Raw genomic sequence first — 25,983 nt, 5'->3', positions numbered from 1 at the left:
GTTGTTGTTGTTGTTCACTTAGGAAAGCTGACAGCTGGTAACATCAGCCTTCCTGGAGTCTGCATTCCCCTCCATGGGAACAGGCTACTTAAGCTCTGCTCTTCCTACACTGCTGCTGACAGAGAGGGGCAGACCGGCCTGACTACTGAACTCCCCAGCTCTCAGTCACCTACTATGTCACTTGCTTATGTATTAATTATTCTTCATTCTCTTCTTTCTCCAAAGTCAGCAATGAAGCCAGTTCAGCAAGCTTCTAAGCCACCTCTCCACCTACAAGATGGCACAGAAGACTCTCCAAAAACCTCATCAGGCACCCAGTGAGGTCAGAACAGATATTTATTGCCAACTTGGTGGTGGTTGGCAGAGACCTGGCTTGATTCTAACTCTGTCCCTTACTAGCTGCATGATCCACCAAGTGACACAGGTGCTCTAACACTGCCTCTCCCTCTTTAATACAGAGTAGTCATCTCATGAAGCTGTTAGGATTACACAAGAAAATTAAGTAGGGAACACAGCACAACATAGAAGGGGGTCAAATAATCAGAGGTATATATGATTACAACTACAATATACTTTTCTGCCACTCCCTTCTGTATGTGTATATATGCACAAGTGTGCATGAACATCTCCACACACAAATATATCACAACTGAAAAAGAAGCAGTAGTCTCAACTATACTATCCAGAAAAACTATGGTTTTCAGCCTCAATGTAGCATGCCTTCAAACATTTGCCTCTCTATCCTCCTCAAGAAATGAAAATGGCTAATTCTGATAAGATACAGACAATGTTTAATCATGCCCATAGATGTGGCAAGAATAAGGAATGTCACTGAGACCTAGAAAACAGACTCTGTGCGGGAGGATAAACAACCGCAGACCTAACTTCTCAGGATTTGCTCCCTGGATTTCCTTAATGCAAGGATGAACTAGACAGCATCAGCTAAACCTCAAAATAGAATTTTGGAATACCAGAGATGTCTCATAATTCTATTTTCATTAAGAGTAGGTTAAGTTCATTCCTGATCTTTAAACTAATGCAAGATAACAAAAATGGTAGGAAACGAGCCCACATCCAGACTGGTGGGTTTCATGAACCAAAAAAGGAATGTACCACTGCCCGAGCAATAAGATAAAACTCACATTTCCTTCTGTGGACAAAACAAAGAGAGACAGCTGAGAATTCCACCCCAGCTGCCAGATGCTCTGTATATCACATGGGGTCAGCAGTTAATCCAAACAGAGTTTTGTGAAGGGCTCCAAGGATATACAAGAGCCAACAGCTCTTTCTTGGTTTAAAAAGGAGTAAACAGAGCCAGGGAGATAGGTTAGTAGTAAGGGTGTTTTCCCCCAAGCTTGCAGACTTGTGCTGGAGCCCACTGGCCCACACATTAAGAAAGAAAATTAACTCCTGCAAGTTGACCTCTGACATCCATGGGCATGCTGTGGCACTTGTGTGCCCCCATACACACAAATTAAATAAATACATAATGGATGAATGAATGAATTCATAAATAAATAATTGTTAAGAAAGTGAACAAGGAAGCTGGAGAGGTGGCTAAGAGGACTCTTCTTATAGAGGACCTGACTTTCAGCACCCATGCTGGACATGGGTGGCTCACATCTGTCACACCTCCAGGTCTAAAGGATCTGATGCCCCCTTGTGGCTTTTTCAGACACATACACTCAGTTGACACAGTCACACAAACACATAAATGTTTTAATAAAAAAAATTAATGGTCTCATTTTCAAATTTCATATCTCAAAGAAGCAATGGAAAACTTCCATCCTCAAGCGAACACACTGGCAACTTTAAATATAAATCCTACCCTAATTTCTTCCGCCATAAAATGAGAAAACAGTTCCTAATCACTGCTTTGTCAGAGCAGTAGAACGAGATTACTAAGACAGCACACACAGAGTTCCAAGTAAATAAAAGATACAGGACAGCAGCTTGGCTAAAACTCAGTTATGCTCAGTCAGTCTCACTGTGTAGTTCTCACTAAAGGGCCCACCCCAGGGGTCAAAACAAAGGAACACCCTGTCACTGACTCCAGATCCCGAGGTTCTCCTGGGTAGTTTCATCTCTTAACTGATCTCCCCTTTGAGACATAAATCTTAATGTCTTCTTGGGATAATCAAACATTTCTAACCATTCACACGTGGGGCAAAGCTCTTTTCTGAGGATAACTCAGAATTCCACCAGAGGACGTTTAACTAAAACTCCTGTGCCTATTTTGTGCAAGTGCTGAGATAAAGCACAAATAAGAACGGAAGCAATAAAGACAATGTTTAAGCACTGCCATCAACCCTTAAAAGTGTCCAACAGAGTAAATGGGGAAAATACAGACACAAAAATGCATCTGAAGTGTTTATAGTCTCTTCTGCAGCATAGCTGGGACAAGAGAGGCGTGACGGGTTCCACAAAAGGGTGCCACGGCAGAACACCACAGAGAAGACAAATGGCAGGAAATTAATCCTGAAGGCTCAACGGTTTGGTGGTAGGAGTGTGTGTTTGGGGAAGGAGGAGGTGATAGTGTTTCAAAGCAAGCAACAGTGTATGTGAGCTGATTTATTATCTAGCATTCCACCAACTCCACACAGCAGCACTCACAGTAGGGATCTTTAAAACTCCAAATGCTAATGTCAAAATACCGTTTGCATTCATGCTGCATAGTTTCTATAGACAGTCTACAGACAAATTAAAAAAAAACTTATGGGAATCAGGTGTATTTGTATCATGATCCATATTGCTCCCACTACAAAGCAGATGTGGCTTTTGTTATCTACATCCACAAAAGGAACCAGTGAAAAATTCTAATTCTCACACACACACACACACACACACACACACAAAACTGCAAAACAAAATGTGAACCACTAGCTCCAGTAACAAAGCATTCCTATAAAAGTCACCGTTACCAGTAATGTGACGTAACTGATGCTATAGTCAATAGTATGCACCTTAACAGTGACCTCAAAATCTATTAACAATATACACAGAAAGCTGGCCTTAAGGAGAAGTTAGGCACTTGTCCTTTTGAAATAACAATCTACACAACCACTTTCTGTTTGCATGTGATGGGCTGCTTTATCAGCCCTGCTGGAAGACATTAACAAACCCAAACTGCTCTACTTTTACTCATCAAGGGCTTTTAAAACTAACCTTTTGTAGAGTTGATTCTTGACTAGATTTTAGTTAGGCACCAGGATTATAGGACTCTGGTTTGCTGGCTCCAAGCCCAGCATGGTACATGTCTAAAATGGGGTGTTCTAGAAGCTATCCTTCCTGAGGGCCCCCAGTAGTTCTGCAGTATCTCCTCCTGCACTTGTCTGACCTTCACTATGAGTGCAATGCATCTGGCCCTTGAACAAGCTACTGCTTGTCGGACTTTACCAGTCATGTGTTTGAGCCTCTGTCTCCCAATCAAAGAATTCAGTCCTCTAAGACCAAAGCTCCCAATCATGTAACAAGTACTTAATAATACCTATTTTAAGTGAATTAAGCTTACAGAACATTATATTTTAATTTTCAGTGCCCAGCAAGATTCCTCTTCAAATGTTAAATGGAAAACTTAACTCCCCTCAATGTTATTTGAAAGCTTCAGAAACACAAAGCTATTATAAAATGTATCCTTTAAATAGTCACCAAAAAGCACCAAGAAGATAAAATATAAAGCTCAAACCACTGGCAACTGATTAGCAAGTCCAACAGAGAGAATGGAAACAACATTTGCCTTTATAAAACCATACCGCGTAACAACAGTTGGTTTCCTTATATCTTCTGAAAGGACTCACAAAGTACTGTTATTTAAATACACATCTCAGATCTGGCTGGATAGTGCCCCAGCCAGTGAGACACTAAAGCAATGCCTATCAGAATTATACTGCTAAACCAGATAAGCCACTTAAGAGGTCAGAATTAGGAACAAAATATAACCTAACTATAAAGTGAGTCACAGATTAGTTCAGTTCCAGCTGTGGAAACACGTTTCCCAGGAACAGGAATGGGACTCACTAACAAATTAGTGCTCTTTCCTGCTGAGGCCACTGAGAACATTTCAGTCCAGGTACCCTAAGTTCTGTGGTTCTTCCCAACTTTGTCTTACGCACACTGCATTTAGGAGTATTTGTAAGTGGCTCCTCTCTGGACACAGCATCTGCACAGGGTGCAGACCCTAATGGTATTCAGACTGAGATCTCTTCTCGTCACCATGAGTGAGCACATCAATACAATGCACGACATGCTCATTGTTAGGAGGCCGAAAACAAATCCTAAGTCAACACCCAGATACAGAACAAACCAACCTGGTCTTCTGATTTCCCTTCTGCATATGACTTCTGAGCCTATCTAAAATCTGAATACAAGTCCACCGGGGTGGCTGGTAAACCTTTTTGAACTCATAATTGCCAGGATGTAAAGTGGAAACATTAGCCAAATCCTATATGCTTATTGTGAAGAACATATTAGGCAATACATATTAAATGCAAGCCATAGTACCTTTCCCCAGGTAAAAATGTCATTTGAAAGTTTTCCCTTTTTTTCTTGAAAAACAGACACTAATAGCTTATGGATTAGTCCAACAGAAACAGATAAAAATCACTAGATACGGTTTTGTTTTGCACAACTTAAATGAGAAAAGGCATCTAATACTGGCTCTTCTCATATGATATTTGTCAATTATCAGGATGTTTTGTCTCATCTAAGAAGCTATTCATATAAAAAGATTGGTACCAGGGGAAAAAGAGAGAGAGGGTAACATAATAAACCATATTTGTTGGGGTTCTGGGAATCTGTTTTGCAATTGAAATGGTTCTTCCCCTTGAAAATTTAATAAATAGGAGTCTTATCCCAAACATATGGTAGATAATGATTATTAACCCATGCCTTGGATCCTGTCTTGGAAAAGAATTTCTCTCTCATCTGTGACTGGTACTTTTAAAGGCATTTACTCCTTCGGAGGGGCGCCTTTCTGTTTCCGAAAAAGAGTAGATGCATTTGATGGAAACTCTCCCTCTGGCCCCACAGCTGAAAAGTAAACAGGCAGCCTTAAGGCATAAAAAGGCAATTCGCAACCGAACACTATGAGAAACACTCCTACTTTCCCTCCTGAAATGTGTTCTTCTGGTCATTTTATCAAATTGCCAACATCCAATATAAACCATCTGGGAGAGTGTTTGGCACAGCGGTCTCCTCTAGAGTTACAGCTAAAAATAGCATTAACCACAGAAGACTCAAAGCCCACCAGAACACTTCAGAAACCAGTAAAGATTGTTCTAATACAGAAAAAGGCCCTGGAAATGCAGAAGCTGCACTCTGAGAAATGCCTTAATGTTCCAGCGCCTTCACCTCACACTGGCTTAGGGCTAAAAGCTCATCGCTCTTGTAAGGATCCTCTAAGTATGATGGCGTATCTGGCTAATTACTTCCCTGAGATGGCTACTCAACTATGTCAAAATTTACAAAAGATGATTTAGACTATTTCTCCCACCTATCTCAAATAAAGACAGCAAACTATTCTACCTCTCTATAGTACATGAAGATGTCTTAACCAGTACCTGTTTTTCAACCAAGAACATTCAATGTTCTATTCAAATACTTCCTTTTCCTCCAGTCTTTCGATTGCTACATTTCTCTTAGTCCATTTATTCTAATTCTTATCCTGCAACTTCTCTTTGCATGCTGTTTTAAAATCAAATTAACCCAAGTCCTGTCTCCCCTCACAATGAATAAGCTAATAATCTGAAGATTTTGCAACCTGATCAGTTCTGGCCACTGTAAAACTACAGGCAACTCCCTTAGTCTCTTTTTGCTCAGTCTGACCACTCTTCTAGAAGACAGAACTCAACAGTTTCTAAAATACAGTAATTCCTATGGCTGACCAAATTATTCCCCAGGCCTAGACTTTCACACAAAGCCCATCCCACATACAGAGTTAACTACAAAGAATTTACTTGTTATAAAGTACTAAAGACATATTCATATTTATTCTCTACCATAACCCCAAATATAAACTAAGAAATTCACTCTAAGTCTCCTAAGTCTTGACCCCCTATGCCTACTGTTTCTTTGTATCTTAGGCCTAAGCTGTTCATCTAGAAGAATTTATTTATTGTTACTAGTGTCCACTTGTATTGAGTAGTAACACAGTAGGGCCTAGCTGTTTTATAAACACCAACCTTTCCTATATGTACTTGGCTTTCCTTTGTGTAACAGCATCCCTCACTCTCTGCTGCTTGGGAAGGTCATACTTTTATTCTTCATAGCAAGAAAACCAAAGTGTGCATGCATTTGCTCATAAAATGTTGGCAAGTGCTAGGTGGGGTGGCAGCGCACCTTTAATCCCAGCACAGGGGAGCAAGTGTCAGGAAGTTCGAGGCCAACTTGGTCTATAAAGGGAGTTTCAGGCCAGTCGAACCACTGCATCCATATTACCTACCTACTGAATCCACATTAGGTATGGTTGATACAGCTCAGTTGGAAAGGACATTTGTTAGGAACCAGATGCAAGAAGCTGGAGAGATAGCTCAGCAGTTAAGACCACATGCTGTTCATCCAGAGGATGTGTTTGGTTCCTAGTACCCATGTGGTGACTCACAGCTATCTGTGATTGTAGTTTAAGGACTCCTTGGCCTCTATGAACACTTCTATGTAGCGTCCATGTACAACCATACATACAGACAGAACATTCATAAAAAATAAGAAAAAAAGAAGCTGGTATACCCACAAAGGTAAAAATGAAGTTCTTTTCAAACCAAGTAATGTGTTATTTATAATGAGCTCTCTACTGACACTAGCATTAGCTGTCTTTCTTACTGTTTTGACCAAACACCACAAAGGAAGCCACTTAAGGGTGGAAGGATCTACTCCAGCTCCAAGTTTAAGGAGACAAAGTCCACTGTGACTGGGAGAGCACAGCAGCAGTGACTGCACAGCAGCGGGCACATGGGGAAGCTTGCCCTGTCTCAACAGCCATGCCATGGAGACCAGGGCCTGCAGGGAGGCTGGACTGTCATCCTAAGGCCTGTACTTCAGAGCCCACTTTCTCCAGCAAAGCTTCGCCCTATAAAATTCCAGAGTTTCTCAAAACAGACCACCACCTGAGATCCTAGGTGTCAACCTGTGGTAGACACTTCCCATTCAAAACCAAAATAAGCCATATGTAGAGATATACGTTATAGAGAATAAGGGTGCCTCATTTCAGGAAAATCCAATATTGCAAAAGGTACTTCAAACCAGAGAAAAGTACCTGAGCATGTACTGGCCTTGGGAAAGTTAGATGGAGAAAATGAACAAGTTATCATACCATCTTATGAAGCTTCCTTCCTTCACTAGCTTAACCAAGAGACCAAAGTCAATTCTCCAATGAATGGATGAATGAGCAAACAAACAAACGAATGGTAGCAGCCGGAAGTGGTGGCACACACCTTTAATCCCAGCACAGGGGAGACAAAGGCAACACACATCCCTGTGGAGTCTCAGGCCACCCTGCTCTACATAGCAAGGTCAGGCCAGCCACAGCTACACAGTAAGACCCTACCTCAAGACGACAACAAAAAATAGTTACCAGAAGAAGGATACTGTTTACGAAGTAATCCTACAGAATCAGAGGAAAAGATCACAAAAAGCCAAACTGCTACAAAAATAAATGGTTTATGTTTTCCATATTATCTCAGTATGAAAAAGTACTTCTTCTTGATTAAGAGACTAATGAGGTATAATCACATTCTAATACTATATGAATACTGAGAACTACAAAAATTTTGAGATAGTCAAAAAAATTTGATATAGACTTAGATTATCTAATATTACTCACTGCATTGATGTTGTAATTCTCATTTTTGTTTGCTATACTAGGTTAAGAAGGAGAATATCCTAGTTACGAGGGAACAAATGCAGAAATATATAAGAATAGGATAATCCACTTTTCAAATGGCTCAAAATATAAACACAGTGTAAATGATAGGCAGATGACAGTAAAAGCAATGAATAGGTTATACCACTTATTTGTAAGCTTAAACTTATTTCAAATGAAATAATTAAAAATGTTAAAATAGATTTAACTTTAGTTAAAAGGCAAAAGAATTTCATTTATGCAAATGGTGTGAGATTTTTACAGTTAGTGGAACAGCTGTGGCAGAAGAAAGAAAATGTACTGCCCTGCCCATTTACTAAATGAAGCATCTTGAACTCATGTTTTCCCAGCCTCACAACTGTGCTGTGAGAACTAAGTGACATAGGTACGACATGTCTTTAATTGTTAGGTACTACCTGAATAAGCTTTTTTTTTTCTTTAAAGGAGTTGTTATCCAAAAAAGTTATCAGTGGCACAAATGAGTGTTTGTTACCAATGGTCTTCAAAGAGAGAAGAGAGTGAAATGATTACATTAAAATTGTACCAACCACCACTTAGGTTCACAAATGGACTAACAAAAGATTTTGGAAATGTTTTTTTCTTTTTGTTTCAGTTATTAATAATTTTTCTGTTACTCTGATAAAAAACAAAAAACAAAAACAAAAAAAAAACCACCTGATTAAAGAAACATAAAAGATGGGGTTGGGGATCTGGCTCAGTGGTAGAGCGCTTACCTAGGAAGCACAAGGTCCTGGGTTCGGTCCCCAGCCCCGAAAAAAAAAAAAAAAGAAGAAGAAACATAAAAGATTTATTTCAGCTTATGGTTTAAGAAGAGATACAGTCCAAAATGGTAGCAAGACTGCAGAGCTGGCCAATTTCGTCTATTAAGGAAGCAGAGAGAAATGAATGTTGGTCATGCTTTCTCCTTTTTATTGAGCCTAGGACCAACCCACAGGGATTATACCATCCACACAAATGGTGGGCCCTTCTTCCTCAGTTAAACATCTAACAGACAAATTTAGAGGCTTGTCTCCTAAATCCTGTCAAATCCACAGTCAAGATTAACCACCATAACAACATTGAGGCAACTAAAGAAAGCTGGAGTGGGAGAAGTGGCCCTCCCCATGGAAGAGTACACCAACTGCTTAACCCTGTGTCAAATGGTCAGCCCTGAAAACACACATACAAGTAATATGGCTGAAGAGGTTATATTTAGAAATATATATGCAGGGAGATCAGGGAGTATATTGGAAGTTTAGAGAGAAGAATGAGAAGAGGGAAATGTAATCTTGGTGGAGGGGAGAAGGAGGGAGGGAGAGAGGGAGCGGGAAGACAGAGGGCGGGAGGGAGGGAGGGAAGGAGGAAAGAAGAGAGAGAGAGAGAGAGAGAGAGAGAGAGAGAGAGAGAGAGAGATATTAACCATCATACCCTCACAGAGTAATTCAAGAACTCTTCCAAAAGCAGAATCTTGATGGCATTGATCCTCAGTTCAAAAGAATCTATTTACAACTATGACACTGATCTCAATGACTAGATAAACTATTTTTGTTCAAATGTGTAGTCCAAAATGCATATGCTTAAACTATCTAGAAACCCAGGCTTCCCAAGGCCAGTACATGCTCATTAGGATAAATGTTAGTATCCAAAGAGATTCCAAGCTGTTGCAGGGTTAGCTTTTAGAGCACGCGAAGACAAATACTATAGTTCCCTGTGTGGGACAGTAGGTCTAAGGAGATTACCTAAGAGCCTTTGATAGCCTATAAAATCTAGCTTCCCCTTAGTCCCCAAGTCTCTAACTTCATCCACAGGAGACCATCCCTTCCCAGCCATGTGCTCGCTATACCTAAGCACTGTCTGCTCTTCCTCCACAGCATCATGCCAGTTTCCTAGGGAGCTTCTGCACTGGGTCCCTTGAAGATATGCACTTCCCCCAGACCACCTAGGCCTTTGCTTCAGTGACAAGGCCTTCAGAAGCCTTTTCTACTGCCCAACCCAAGAGAACCCCTTGGCGGGCACCATCATATCCTCTGGGTCATTCAGTTCATGAAACACTTTCCCTCTTTAAAGTGTCTTCTGCAGCAGCTGTCTTCCTCTCCTTGCAGTAATACAAATGCCAAGAGGGCTTCCGTTTGGTTCATGGCTCAATCTCCAACATCAGGAACAAGTGCTGGGTCAAACAAGACACCTGATTTAAAGAATGAATTTCCCCAACTCCATCCTCATTTTCATGTCTAATCCTGATGTATGACTGAAACTAATTATTCCAGGGATAAAATGCTAAAAGCTCAAATATTAATGTGTAGGTATGCCCAAAGTTCAACACTGTTACATACCACTGTCACCTGTCATGACACAGTTCACGCCTGAGAAATCAAGCAATTGAATCTTTCAGATTCATGATTTTTGTGCTGGGAGGCAATCATCAATATACAGTTATCCAGCAGGTAGGTGCATCTGGATCCACTTGTCGTCCAGTGGGACACATGGATCTCTTGATGAATATTCCTGAAAGTTTTCTGGAATTCATCTCCTGATTCAGCTTTGTCTCCTTCCTCGATTGTCCTCTATTCTGACACCACCCACTCCTTTACCTTCTCAAAGAGGTCGTCTATCCTCACGGTCAAAAATATCAGTATTTGAGCAATGGTTCAAACTATCTCCACTCCCATTTCTTCGCCCTAGAGTTCCAAGCTCACCATCACATCACATAGGAAAGCTATGTGCCATATGTATATACATAACAAGCCTAATTCCTTCTGCCCACCCTACCACTTACAGTGGCATCAGCTGTCACACTCACTCTCAGTCCCATCAATCATTCGTTACTATCACTTCTCATTTTAAATAAAACATTTGGTTCTCTTGTTCTCTTGAAACACTGTTTGCATCTACCACTGTCTTTTATTTCTACTCTCATATCAAGATCACCACACAGAAAAGGATGTTCCTACAAATTTTCACTATTTTAGTCACCCCCACTCCTCAGAACCTACAAACATCTTGTAATCCATCCTAGCCACAATCACTACTTTTGTGGATGTACAAAGAGTACATCCCTGCAGATCTAACTCACTGTCCTAGCATGAAGGCTGTACTCACACAAGAACTATCAAGTAAGGAGAGGAGAACAAACTCACACTGAGCAACTGGTCTACGCTGTAACCCGATGACTCTACGTCCACCAAGAACACTTCCTCCAAGAAATAATTATGCATTAAGACAGCTTCACCTAAATTATTTCACAATACAAGCATCTGCCTAGCACATAACTCTTATTTTGAGGTAGGGCCTCACTCTGTAACCAGGCTGACCTCACACACACCATGATTCTGCGGCTCTCAGCCTCATGACGTCTGTCACTATAGAAATGTGCCACTATGCCTGGCTCACAGATTTTTAACTACTGTAAATTATTTTGTATGAAACTCTAAACAATGACTGGGTAAAATAATTATTTGGAGTCCAGTCTGCTTAACTTAGAGGTGAAAGGTCTCAGGATTGTTTTCCTTCTTTTGAAGCAGTTTCTCTCCTCTGCTTATAACACCCCAGGAGACCTCAAAAGTGTAATTTTGGTGGGGGATGGCTGGAGAGATGGCTCAGTGGTTAAGAGCACTGATTGCTCTTCCAGAGGATCAGGGTTCAATTCCCAGCAACCACATGGTGGCTCACAACCATCTGTAATGGGATCTGATGCCCTCTTCTGGTATGTCTGAAATTAGCTACAGTGTACTCATATAAATAAATAAATCTTTTTAAAAAATCAAATATGTAGATTAAAAGACAACTTCAACATAATCTTTGATCTTTTGCTCATTACTTTGTTTTCTATGTGCAGAGAACTAACTCTGGCCAACACACTGCTATATTGAACCTGCTTTTCTTAATTCAGTCCATACACAGTGAAATATACTGTTAAGTCTTTTCAAAACGACACAACAAACTGTGCCATTAACGATGACTGCTGACAGACATATTTAAAGCTAAGCTTAAGGTTCTTCTGTAGAGCCTGTTGGTTCCTTTGCACATATACTCATACCTAATGTGCTTGTTTTATAAATAAGAATCCTTAAAAATGATTCTTCCCTCTCTAAAGTAATTGTGCCTTTTTCTTATTATTGTTGCTATTCATTCGCGCTCTCTCTCTCTCTCTCTCTCTCTCTGTGTGTGTGTGTGTGTGTGTGTGTGTGTCTGTGTGTATCTGTGTGTCTGTGTGTATCTGTGTGTACATAAACATATGCATGAGGCCAGAGATCAAAGCCTGGTCTCTTCCCTATCACTGTGTACATGTTTTTCCCGTTGAGACAGTCTCTCTCACTGACCAGGGCTGGAGTTCACAGACTGGTGAGAACAGCTGCACCAAAGCTCCCAAGATCTTCCTATCTCCACTTCCCAGTCACATCTGGCTTTTTATCTGTGCTGGGCATCTGAACTCAGGTCCCCATCCTTTACCCACTAAACCATCTCCCCCACACCTAGAATGAAGCTTTGTAAAATTTAACATGTTGATAGTGCTCTCTGACTCATCCACTAAACAGCCTCCAATCACAGCTTTGCCACTTCATCACATGTTCAGACCTCATCTTCTACGTCTAAAATAAAAATGGGTGATGCAGATCATTCCTAAGGGACTATTTACTCTACAAATATCCACATCTGGTATAGCCCATGATAGTAAGATCAGAAGGATTTTTACCTCATCTCTTTGCCACTACTTTCTCCTTCACAATTATCATTCAGAAAACCACAAACTATATTTTATACATACCTGCATATATGCATACATACATGCATACATGCATACATCCATACATACATACATACATCTAATGGTGCACAGGAGACATGATGACTTACTACTACCATTAACTGTGGTTCTTGGGGATCCACATCCAACACCCTTTTCTAGTCTTCAAAGGCTCAAGGCAAAGGCATGTATGTGGCACCCAGACATAATTGTAAGCAAAGATTAAACAAAATGGCAATGAGCAGAATGACAGTTTTTGCGTATCACAAGCCTGACAAGGAATTTGTTTCTAAATCATGCAAATAATCTGTTTATAACTTACTGACACGAGTAACTCGCTTTTTAGACGGCAAAGGGTCTGAACAGATATTTCACCCAGGTAGGTATGCAGTCACTCAGCCAACATTCAGTGCCTCCCACTGCTCCAACATCAGTCCTCTGTCCTAAACAAACTACAGAGATTTCTGAAACATCTAAAGGGCCCTTCTTTTCAAGGTGACTCAAAACCAATCACAGAAGAACTTCTTCCAGTCTCCAACCACTGCAGCACAAGGCCCAAGGGCTTCTCACCCCCAGACACCTTTTCCCACTTCAATGGAATTATTTCTACAGCAAAAAGAAAAGAAGCTATTTAGAATTTACCTCATTCAGCTTGAATTTGTCCATTCAGTCACTTTACTTTACAATGCCCTTGCTTTAAGGAAACGATGTGCTAGTGTTAGTCAGAGTCCTGAGGTAAGTGGTATTTTAGCCAATGGCATGGTGTCACATTGCAAAGGAGAGTATCTGAAAGGGCAGTTGAAGATCTCCAGCCTATTCTTACAGAAATGCTCTCCAGGTGGACGATAGATACCTCTGTACCACCTGCAGGGCATGCCGCTTCATGTGAGCATCCTACCAGACTGACTAGATGGCCTCAAAGAGTAAAATACTACTGTTCTCAGTTCAGTGCCATGGACATATTGGTCATTTAGGCTCATTTCATGAGTGTATTGTTGTATCAGTTAAACTGTGTATAGATGTAAAAATGTTCCTAATTTCTACACGAGATTTCAAGTTAACTATTAGTAAACAAACACAGTAAGTACAGAATCAAAATAAACCACGCTGTTTACTTACATATAATGGAGCTTGTTGTGGACTAAGTTTCATGACCCAGGACACTGAAACGAAAAAAAAAAAAAAGAAGAAATAGATGAGAATAGAACCCAAAGTTGTCAACCAAAATATAAAAAAATATGCCACCTAACAGTTGTCGAGTAACCCGTGGCTCTGTGAGTATAACCCCAAGTCTCAGTGGTGTACACTCATCTCTCCTTGGAGATTTAAGAAGACAGCAGTCCAAAGGCTACAGAATACTTATGTTCTAGTCCCTTCGGAAGAGGGTGAGTTTTCAGATTGAAGAATCAAGGTCAAGAGCTTCACAGTAAACATCCTCAGCTGAGCTTTCCATGAGAGCCAAAGCTCATCAGCTACTGCTTGCCAGTGCATGTCCCCAAAACCTCACGAGGAAGTCCGTGGCGAAGGTAAGTGACAGAGACCACTAAAGCACTATCCAGGTCTGCCTTTCCCTCAGAAAAGGAAGGCTACAGTTTGCCTTTAACAGCTAAAATCAATGATCAGATTTCTGTAACTGAATTCTCACCCAAAAACCACACCACCACCACCACCACCAGGACTCAACCCTACACAAAAACTCTAAGTAAATAAGCAATGCCAAGAGCAGGAGAAACCATCTTCCCCAGGGAAGGGGGCCAAGTGATTGTCCGATACCAAACGGTCAGCCCTGAAAACACATTCATACATGTAACACTATACAAACTGAGCAAGTCGTATTATATATTTAGAAACACACATACACAACAACAATAACTAAACAGAAAGAGGACATAAACTTGAGAGAGAGTAAGAGGAGCAACACGGAGGTGTTGGGGAAAAAAGGGAAGAGGAGAAATGATGTAACATAACTTTGAAAATATAAAAAAAACTTTTAAAAGACACCGCCCTCCAAAAGAGAAAAAGAGTAACATACTCTTAAAAGCTTAGCATGGTAATTTTATTAAGACATCAGAACAGCAGGTCCTTCGCCCTAGAATATAATAAATGGATCTGACCTCATCAGAGTCAGAGGAACCAAAGTGACTTGATTAGAACTTCATCCATCTGAATTTTTATTCATAATAGATAAATTAAGGCAAATACTAACCTGCAACCCTATAGCAGTACAGAAACATCAAAAAAGAGTAGGTAAACTGCTACCACGGATTCTCACAGGTTTCAAAAGCACACAAGTTAGAGGTTTTCAATAGTCAAGTTTTCATGATCATAAATAATCTAAACACTTCTCAAAATAAGCATCCTCATAGAACTACCACAGATCAAGCTCTCTCTCTCTCTCTCTCTCTCTCTCTCTCTCTCTCTCTCTCTCTCTCTCTGTGGGGGGGGGGGGAGGGAGAGGGAGAGAGGAAGGAGAGGGAGAAGGAGATCAATACTCACCCCCAAAGCAACTACCATACACTGGGGAGGTGGGACTCCATGACTCCAGTAGTAAATCATTTCCAACCAGTCCCAGTCCCAGTCCCAGTCCCAGTCCCAGTCCCAGTCCCAGTCCCAGTCCCAGTCCCAGTCCCAGTCCCAGTCCCAGTCCCAGTCCCAGTTCCAATCCCAGGTCACAGGCAGCCCCCGTATTTGATGAGGCACCTCTACAGCCTCCCTTGCTTGCTCCCTAGTCAAATCCCCACGGTGTTACTGTCCTCGGGCCTGCAGTGCTCCTTCCTCCTTGCCTGTATTCATTTAAGGACTTTGTACTTAGAGGTACTCAAATCACTGAAAACCAAGATCAAAAATCTATCAGCTCTTTTTAATGGAAAAGGTAAGTATGCTTCAGGCCATTATACTCAAATAGGAAACACAGATTTAAAAAAAAAAATGGTTAGGGGCTGGAGAGGTGGCTCAGCAGTTAGAACACTCGCTGTTCTTCCAAAAGGCCAGAGTTCAGTTCTCAGCACCCATAGCCACTGCTTAAGAGCTGCCTGTAACTCCAGCACCAGAGGACTCAATGCCCCCCTGTGGCTTCTTTGAGAAACTACACCCAAGTGAGCAAATCTACATACATAGTAATCTTTAAAAAAAATGTTGATGGGCTTGAATAGCTTTTCAGTGCATTAAATATCCATTTAGTTTTAAGCTACTGGTCTTTTAATCGGTTTTGCAGACCTGTCTGGGATGCAGAATTGGGAGAAATATAAATTTATGAGTCAATGTGCCTTGACTAATTTATGAAATGGTTTTGCCATATTATACCCAGTAAAATAGTATCGAGTAACACAGACATAGAAATTAATACTCCAACAATCCAAAAGGACTAAGGGCTGGCAGCATCTGTGATGAGAAGCAGTTTGACTCATTAGCCATCTTATATAATGTTCATGATTTGCTAAGAAAAATATAATGCTGGTTTCAAGTGGCTTCTCTAAGTGACTGCTACTGTACTGGTGAGAATCACATGAGGGAAGGCAGGTTGATGCTGTCACAATAGTGTAGAATTATAAACTTATAAGATGTGCTATAAAGCCAGTCCCATACCACAGGGCTCCAACACAAGGATTAAAGAAGGACAACAAAGTGTCTACCCACCCACACTTTTCAAAGAGTCAGATCACTGTTATATTGGCAACACAGGGCCGAAGAAAGAATCCATCTGTCAAAAAGAATCAAAGCAATGACCAGAAGGCTTCAGGAATGGCTGGGGAATTGGATGACTTTTAGGCTCCTTAAATGCTGACACACAAGAAGAGAACTAACTTTCACAGCACTCTATATTTGATGTTTTATTCCTTCTCCACAGAGCATACTATTCTCCCCATCTCACTGATTCAAAGAATTACTTAGCATAAGGACAAAAGAGGAAAAGAGCCGAAATCTGTCTAATATCAACATGTAGACGTTTCTCCCCATGTCACCAACTAGGAGTCTTTGACAACAAGATCTGCTAAGCCCTTCTGCAAAGGAAAGTTAGTGAAATGCTTTATTAATAACACCTAATAATTTCATCAAATAATTTTAAAAAAAGAAAGCTTTACAGTGTCTTCCTTAGCCAGTAACCTAGAGCAAATCGCAGATTCAAATGTGTTGTTTGAATCTCTGAATTGTGAGCTGCTCACAATACAGAGTACAGACAGTGAAAGTTGTCTAACACTTGAACTAAAAAGAAATACCAAAATTCAGCCTCAAACAATATGCTGTTATGAAGTATGCTCACAAATCTACAACTCTGTAAAACAAGAGTTAAAATGGGCCCTAACTGCAATGGGCATGAAATATGCGAGTGACAGTGACCAGGGGCTTCTGTCCTTCCCGCTTTATTTTATAATGTGGAGGGAACACAAATTCCCTATTTTACTCTTATATAAAAGTGGCATATTCACTTTATGTCAAGACAAGACACATCCAATTTTAATCCAACTGTCTCAGTCATATAAATTAACACTCTCCTGTACTTTGATGTAAACTACTACCAGTCTTTTCTTCCTAGGGTACAGTGAAGACACCATGATTAGACTGCTACAGTTAGCTGTGCGGTGTTTACAAAAGTAAGCAATAATAAACATTTTGGAATTTTTTAAATTATTGCTTATAAAGGGGTATGTAGGAATTCAGATGAGATTGGGCATGTTCAGGGTGGTATGGCCAAAGATGATGTATAGAAATTTAATCACTATACAAGATATCACAGAAACTAAGGCATGAAATTCTATAGCTCTAAGACTGACCTGAGAGAAAGGGGGGGACAGGAAACAATGTGGTTGCATAAATGAGTGAGAAATCTAAAGGCTACAAGAAGAGTACACATAAGTAACTATGGTGCTCACAGACACTTTTTTTTGAAGACCAGACTGCAGATATTTGAAGTTTTATGGTTCATGTCTCTAATGCAGTATGTAAAATTAATAAATACATCTGCATTTAAGGAAGCTTTATTTGTAGAAGAAAAAAAAAAAAAACAGCAGAATCATCCAGCAAGCCAGCGTGGTAACAACCTTTGGTTAAAAGCTAGTGTGACCCCTGCAGCACAAGTAGCCCTCTGTACCCATCTGAGGCTTCATGTACCCCAAATGCTATCAGCTACAGACAAGTGCTGATGTGGGAAAGGCAACAGGAGGTGATCCACAGCATTCTCAACAAAATCTCCACTCCTCAACATATTACTCCTCCTACAGCAAGCTGCTTACCTGAATCCTAGGCTCTTTATCACAGAAAGGGCATATAATTACTGCATGTACTACATGATTGGTGGAAGAATTAAAATATAGAAACCAGGGACAGAGCCTAAAGGACATTAACAGATAGACCAAAAACCATTGCTTCACCATTTTGTGATTTCTTGGTCTCACAGAAAACCATGAAATACTAAATGAAACTTTCAAGTACCCAAAGATATCTTTCTGACAACATCTTAAAATGGACTGGTATGTAAATTAAATTCTAAAATAATACAGAAACCATAGGACAAAATCGGTAACAAATACTAAGAGTTGGTAAGTCTACTGGTTATATTTCTCACTATAACCAAATACCTGACAAGAAGAAACTGCAGGGAGGAAAGGTCTGTTAGGGGTCAATCTGGGGCTACAGTCTATCACGGCAGAATGATAGACAGATAGCTGATCAGACTGCATGTGCAGTCAGGAAGCAGAAGTGAGATGGATGCTGGTTTCAGGTGGCTTCCTGCTCCCCGAAGTACCCCCTTTAAAGTCAGACAAGGTCCTGAACCTGGGAGGTGTATACTTGTAGTGTGTTTTCCCTCCCTTCGTTAAACATCTCTGGAAACTTCCTCAAAAACACACACAGAGCCATGTCACTCCAGATGATTCAAGTTGAACACCAAAAGTAGACATCATAGTAAAGCAGAGGAAGAGCCTGCGTCCTTGGGGATTATAGGGAATTTCATTTCCAAGCTGTCTTACCTTTAACTATTCAAATAAAATCTGAATATTAATTTTGTAGTTTTTCAACACATATCTGAATTGCAAATGTGTAAATGACAGTTTGCAAAATGTGTAAAACTGAAAGAAAAACAAAACAATTAAAATCTTTACTAATGGTCTTTACAGAATGTGTACATCATATATATATATACGCACACGCACACACACATATATATTACACATAAATACATACATATCTGAAAACATAAATAAACTACTCTAAGCCTATAATGAAGCATTCCAGAAATTGGGGATAGGCACTTTACAGGCCTGACGTGATTATTGGGTAATTTCACTTATAAACTTTGTGATCTCTGTTCGCTTACTAGAGACCTCCTGTCTAGGTCTAACAAAACGTGTAACTTCAATTACAGTGGTTTTAAAAACAAAGTATCCTCCACATCTGCCACAAGTTCTAGAAGGGAAGGAGAGCAATTAAGAACTCAGACAAGTATATACAGAAGGTTTCTACTGTCAGAGTTCCTACGTTACAGAATATGCTTCAAGTAAATCCTCCTGGCCAAAGCCTCTACTAAGCACTAAGCTACCATCAATTCCTAGAACCCACAAAATGTATGGTGGGAGTAAGCATGGAAATGAGAATGCATACATGCAAGGGATTCTGGTAGAAGAAAAAATGTTCAGCTCTTGCTCAAAACACAAACAAACAAACAAACAAACCCATAGTCCAGTGAATCTTTACATTCCTAGGAACACAGGCTGGTTGCTATAAATGTGTATTGGCTGGGAAGTTGGGGAGGCTAGAACATGAAATTCTAAGTCAAAAGGAAAAAATAAAGTGTATGTAGCATCAATGGGGTTTCTCTCTGTCTGTCTCTCTCTTCTCTCTCTCTCTTTCTCTCTCTCTCTCTCTCTCTCTTTCACACACACACACACACACACACACACACACACACACACACACACCCCTTGGGGTGGACTGGTGTGCTTGCTTCTGTTTACAACTGCATTAATTACTGAGTGGCCAGCTGTATGAAGTGACTCTCGAAGCTTATTTCAAGGGCAGCAGTTCAAAGCTTTGTTAAGTAACATAGTCTTTCACTCTATCTAAAGTCAAAATCAAGAACCACATGTGACACTGTCTCTGCTCTGCAGTCAGGGCCCACACACTTTGGGAAATGATGAAATTCCTTAACATGGATCTGATCCCCTGCTAACTTGGCAGTTAGCCTTGCTCTGTCCAACTAGCACTGTCACATGACACAGTACTTATTTATTAATCGTCAAGGAAGGGGGAAAACAGCACTGACCCAAATGAGCAAGAATTTCCCATGAGCAGCAGAAGGTAGGAAGGATATGAAAACAATGAAGACTCTAAAGTAGACTAATACTCAACAGAGAAGCAAATGGATCCACATAAGTTAAGACACCAACAAGGAAACACCCCACGAGTACACTCGCTTATCTATTTATTTGTGGTCAATGCTGGGTTGTCACCACAAATTTAGGGCAGTAGATACTTAGGCACAAATCAAAGTAATAATGAACACCTTTACCTTAGAAATAAATAAAAATAAAAACTGTAAATGAGGAAACTATACTACTTTAAAGAATCACAACTTTAGTCTGAACGTGTAGCTCAGTTATAAAGTACTTGCCTAGCACACTTGAGGCCTTCTCAGTAGTATGAGAAAATTAAAAAATTCAGAACTTTTTTTTTACATTCACCTTAGAAAATTATTTTAAATTTTATGAGAACATATCAGAGCCTCCCTTTTTATTACATTCATACAACCCAATGATATAAAAAGAGCAAAGAAAATCCTTTCACTTTTCTGAGCTCCTACAACATTTCATGATGAAACCTAATTACTGACTCTAGAAATAAAATTTTTATGTCTCATCCTACCAATTTAGTAAGGAATATGTACATACAAACAGGTATTTAAATTAGCATGCAATGAGAACAGTAACAATGTTACAATGGTTAGGATGGAGCAATGAACTCTCTAGAAAGGGGATCCCAAGCAGCCATTTCTGGAGGAGGCAATCAAGAGGCAAGTCTCACCACGTGGACATGGAGAATGCACAGAGCACAAAGAGCAGCATTTCAAGCTGTGAGAGCACCGTGGGCTTCTGACCCCGACACACATAAAGTACAAGCAGAAAACAATGGAAAGCAGACAGGAGGAAAACCTCCTATACATCTGAATGCCTCCTGAATCACCTTACAAAGAAAGGATGGGATAGAGAGGAGAGAACACATGAACGGCCTGTGTTGTGGCTATATAAAGAAACCATGGCCATGCCAACACAACCACATCGAGTTTCTTAATGTTAAAGCTCAGCTCACATTTTTATTATTCACAAGTGGATGCCCAAAGACTCACATGAGTGGAGAGCAAGCTGTTTGCAATCACAAGGCCCCAACTCAAACCCACCCAGACAAAGCGGAGAAGCTACTGTAGACCACAACCACTGAGACCAGGCGGATTCCCACCATGGCCTCCCCAAAGCCAGCACAGTCTGGCATCCTGGTTGCTCTGCACCAGCACTGTGTTCTTCACTGTGACCCTAGCCTGAGCCCAGTAACCCTTTGTACCTTAAAGGGTCTCAGCAACACAACAGATCAAGCTCCTTCCTGGGAGGAACCACTGCCACCCTGCCTGTCTCTGCTTGTTGACTGGATGCCAGAGCCTTATCACCCTGAGAAAATCTCTCCAGACTCAACTCTCACTCTCTGACTCAACCTTCCTAAAACACCATTTTCATTCTGTAACACTCTCATACACCAGGATAAGCAATCTTTTATAAGGCTTCTTCTGAGGTATTAATTCCTTTTCTTAAATTTTTATGGCACAGCACTAAAAGTAACATGCCAAGACTCAAGAAACTTCTCCGAAAGACACTATATGCTCCATTTAGGGGATGCATGTGGCCCATCTTACTTTTTTTTTTAGAACATTTATCCCCATGAAGTGAATAATACGCAGTTGGTGTAAAATACATATACTTAATAACTGCCGTGACCTAGTGCATTCATGAATGAGAAAGTGCACTAGCTCATGTTGTGGGGAAGGCTCTACCATACTTTACCTTCCTGTTTGTAAAATAGAAATAAATAACAATAAGGAAACACTCAATAAGTTAAGTCCTTGTTCCTAACACGGGGTGTGAATGACATGACAACCATTTCACGGCTAATCTTACATTACGATCAATTCCTACATTCTAATATCTAATACTAATCCATGATCATAAGTACCGGGCCACGCTCAGGAAGTTGTCGAGTAAACAGAAACAGTACTCTGTTAAATACACTATTTATCACAGGGAAGTCTGAGAGGTCATCCACACTGTCCTGGGTATCTGCCGTCTCAGAGTAGTGTTCAAGGTCTCATTATATATGCAACCTTAAGTACTCCTGTTTTCCTGTCCCTTTACACACCTCAGCCCTGTCTAACTGTTTCTCCAGCTAACACCCTCAACCCTGACTATGATTAAAGGATTCCTACTTGTAATCCAACCCCACAATCGTCTGAGTAAGTAGCATAATGTGTAATACTTTCTCTTGTTTCTGCACTTGACTTCTGCCCTTACCTTGATAACTTACACATTACAGGTATTCACTCTGTAGTGCCTTTCTCACCACTACCACACATGTGCTGGGCACATAAACAAACACTTTACAAACAACAACACAAACAAACAAGAGAATTGACAAAGGGTCCATGAGACTGAGCAGGAAGGGGTCTTTAGAGGCAAGGAAATGGTAGTCTACAAGTGATGCAAGATATAGGAGTGGGGGGGTTGGGGATTTAGCTCCGTGGTAGAGCGCTTGCCTAGCAAGCGCAAGGCCCTGGGTTCGGTCCCCAGCTCCGAGAAAAAAAAAAAAAAAAAAAAAAAAAAAAAGAAAAAGATATAGGAGTGGGAAGATTGGGGATTAAAAGTGGAGGTGGAGGTACAAGGGACAGGAGGAATGGGAGAGGAGCAAACCAAAGCCAAGGACTATGAAAAGAGCTTATAGAGACGCAATATTCTGTAAGTTAACTTCTAAAAATCCTTTTAAAGGGGTTTGAATATAAATACCCTGCCTGAGTGGGTAATGCTGCTTCTAGAAGAAGTGAGTTATTAAACAAAAACCTCGGTGCCAGGTGGTATATAGTCAGAGGGCAATGTAGGTGACTGCCATTGCTTCAGGTGTCCTCTAAAACTAAATAGCATAGTCCTATGGCCAAAACCACAGCACAGTTTGGTTGCAAAACAGACAGAAAGAAACCTAAAAATGACTTTAAAACTTCATCCCTTGATGGCCAGTTTTCATAGGGCTAGATGATGTTCTGCAGGCAGCTGTCAGAGGAAAGACATCAACCATCTTATCCAGTATGGCACCTTGAATGTTCACAACTGGTCAGTGTTTAGAGTAAGTGACTACTGAGTGATCAGATATAACCCCTTCAACCATTAGGGCGTGGGGCACTTCTTGAAGAGGGGACAGAAATAACCTCTTATTACATTATGTTACAGAAGAGGATAGGGAGGAGTGCCATTGAAACTGTCATGGACATGACATAGACACTGCACTCATGAATTCTTCATCGAAGCTATGGTTACATGTAAGAGGTTAAGCCAAGGACATTAGTCAATATTCCAGTAAGCAGCACCAATTAGACTATGTGGTGAAAGAAAAGTTCGAGAAAGAGGCAAGGAGGTATAAAGTGGAGGTGTTTAATGACTTTTGGGGGGGAATGGGGGTGATAAATATGATCAAGATATATACGCAGCCTTTTGAAGAAAAATCTAGCATTAACTTGTCTAACAAAAGATTCTGAATTTCTGTGCCTCTCATGTCTCCTCACGACAGGAATAGGCTGAAGACTGGACGATAAGCAGACACTATTGGAGCTAAAGGCAAGGCTGGGTGTTTCTCCTCTGGGGAGAGGAATACACAAGTTCACTATTTCAATTATCTTTTGATATTTACAAAGCCTATGATTTCCTACAAATATGGTTTTTGTTGCTTTGCAAATGTCTCAATGGAGAAGGAAACTCCCAAAGGTCATTCCACAGGTGAGAATTTAGGCACCAGCTGTATCCTGTCATTCAAAGGACAGGAAACTGCTAAGTGGCCTAGGCATCCAGACAAGGGAGAGAAACCCCACAAAGTCAGTTAAGTGCTGACATTTATCCCTATGGTAGTAAGAGCAAACTTTAAATTTAGAAAATTCATACTCAGCTGTGAAACATGTAAATTGATTTCTACAGGGGTTAAAATAGATATCCGGTCCAGAGACTGCCAAATTCATGCTTTTATACTTCCTCTCCTCTCCCTCCCATCTATGTAAAAAATAAGCAGCCTAATGGGCTAAGTTGTCAGCCACTTGGAAAGCCTAAACACCCCTTACCAGGACAAACCCCAGGCCCTATTTGTGGCTCTCTTGCTGGGCCTGACATAACAGAGCCACAGGGCCTACCAGCTTAGACACGTAACAAGAGCACCATCAAATGAATTACACAAGGAGAACAGAGGCTAAAGAAGTCACGAACAAGCTAAAAGCAGATAGCATTAACTTTAAACTAAGGGAAAAAATCCCTTGTAGCTAAATATTATATTCAAGGATGTGATTCCACAATAGTATTTGGGGAACAATGATACTGTAAAATAGGAGAGATGACAACTTACAAAATGATCTCAAAGTCAGAAGGACCTGTGTTTACTAAGACTTAAAGTATCTGTGAGTGTCCTAATGAAGCGAAAATGCTACAGAAACAATTCCAATACTTTCAACAATTTCCTACTTGGGTTTTTTGTTTATTTGGTTGGTTGGCTTTTGGAGATAGGGTTTCTCTGTGTAGCTCTATCTGTTCTGGAACTCACTCTGTAGACCAGGGTAGCCTCAAATTCACAGAGATCCATCTGCTTCTGCCTCCAGATTAGAGGTGTGTGCCAGGAATTTTGGAAGAGCGGTCAGTGCTCTTAACCACTGAGTCATCTCCCCAGCCCCTCTAATGGGACTTTTTAACCACAAAACATTTTTGATCTAAAGAATCCCTGGAGAATTCTTCACCTTTATAACACACACAAAACAGTGAGCGTTCTGCTGCTGTTGTTGTTGTTGTTGTTGTTGTTTTTAAAGGTTGTGCCTGTGTGCATGTGTCTGCATGCATGCCTGCAAGAGTCTTTGTATCCCATGCATGCAGAAGTCAGAGGAGCCCAGAAGAGGGAGCTAGAGCCTGAAATGAGCCTGAGTCCTCTACAAACCAAGAAAGTACTCCTAACCAACAGAACCTGTGTGGAACACCATCAACCCTGTTTGTAGAAAATGTCACTAAGACAGGCAGACAGAAAGACAGGCAGACAGACATTGTTCTGAAGTAATAGAAATGTTTTGGAGCCTCTTATAACACATGGAGTAAGATGTCCCTCACTCATCTCTAACATGTAAGGCAGCTCTAACCAAAACTGAATCTGCAACTTTGGGCGACATGCTGAAAGAAAAGTATTAAGTATTATTAAATACCTTTAAAAGAAAAGTATTATCAAAAAACTCTGTATATGCTAACATTATACAACACATGCATGAAAATTCCCTCTCTTAAATAACATTTCAAGGCTGTCATAAAAAATGCAGACCTGGCAGATGTGGTAATCTCAGCACTCAGGAAGCAGAGGCAGGGAGATCTCTGAATTAGAGATCAGTCTGGTCTACACAGCAAGTTCCAAGGAGACACAGCAAGACCCTGTTTCAAACAAAACATAGATCTGGGGGCTGGAGAGATGGCTCAGTGTAACCATTGCACATACTGCCCTTGCAAGAGAACCTGAGTTCCATTCACAGCACCCAGATCAGGCAACTCATAAATGCCTAGAACCCAGCTTCAGATTCAATGCTTTTGGCTTCCTCCGGCATCCCCCAACAACAAGTGTCTAAAACTCAACCATGGGCTTTGTTTTGTGCCACTATGCAGCCTTAGCTGGCCTGGAACTCAAAAGAGATATCCACTTGCCTCTGCCAGGATTAAAGGCCACCCAAATTTAAGACTGTGTTGTAACCACTGGCAGTCAGAGGAGGCTGTGAGCTGCCATATAACTACTGTTCCTGGGAATCTGGGCTCCAAATCCACCACCCACAGGATGGCTCATTCGTGGGCTCTGACGCCCTCTTCTGGCCTCTGTGGCCACTGCATGCAGCACATGGTGAACTGACATACATGCAGGCAAAACACCCACAGACATAAAATAAAATAAATAAAATCTAAAACTTTAGGGGAAAAAATGTAACACATTCTACTACTAGTATATATACAGGCCACTAGAATTTGAACCCAGACCGGACTCTTAAGTCATGTTTAAACTTTTCCACATACAGAAACATGAGTACCTTAGGGATATATGACCACGGATGAGGAGAGGGGATGGTTTTGTATGCTGTACA

General features: G+C 40.7%; 1 protein-coding gene across 31 annotated transcripts in view; it reads right to left on the bottom strand.

Moving 5' to 3' along the window:
• The window catches only part of Akap13 (A-kinase anchoring protein 13), a 305,582-nt gene that overhangs the window by 216,117 nt on the left and 63,482 nt on the right, over positions 1-25,983 (bottom strand). For all 31 annotated transcript variants that reach the window (XM_087655380.1, XM_087655383.1, XM_087655382.1 and 28 more), the window contains 1 exon segment: positions 13,719-13,762. In XM_087655380.1, the coding sequence (XP_087511506.1) occupies positions 13,719-13,751 (33 nt within the window). In that variant the 5' untranslated portion in view covers positions 13,752-13,762.

Source organism: Rattus norvegicus, chromosome 1, assembly GCF_021556685.1.
Source record: "Rattus norvegicus strain SHRSP/BbbUtx chromosome 1, alternate assembly SHRSP_T2T, whole genome shotgun sequence".
Taxonomy (NCBI): Eukaryota; Metazoa; Chordata; class Mammalia; order Rodentia; family Muridae; genus Rattus; species Rattus norvegicus.
The sequence above is the reverse complement of the archived record's forward strand: the minus strand, read 5'-3'. Positions and strand labels throughout refer to the sequence as shown.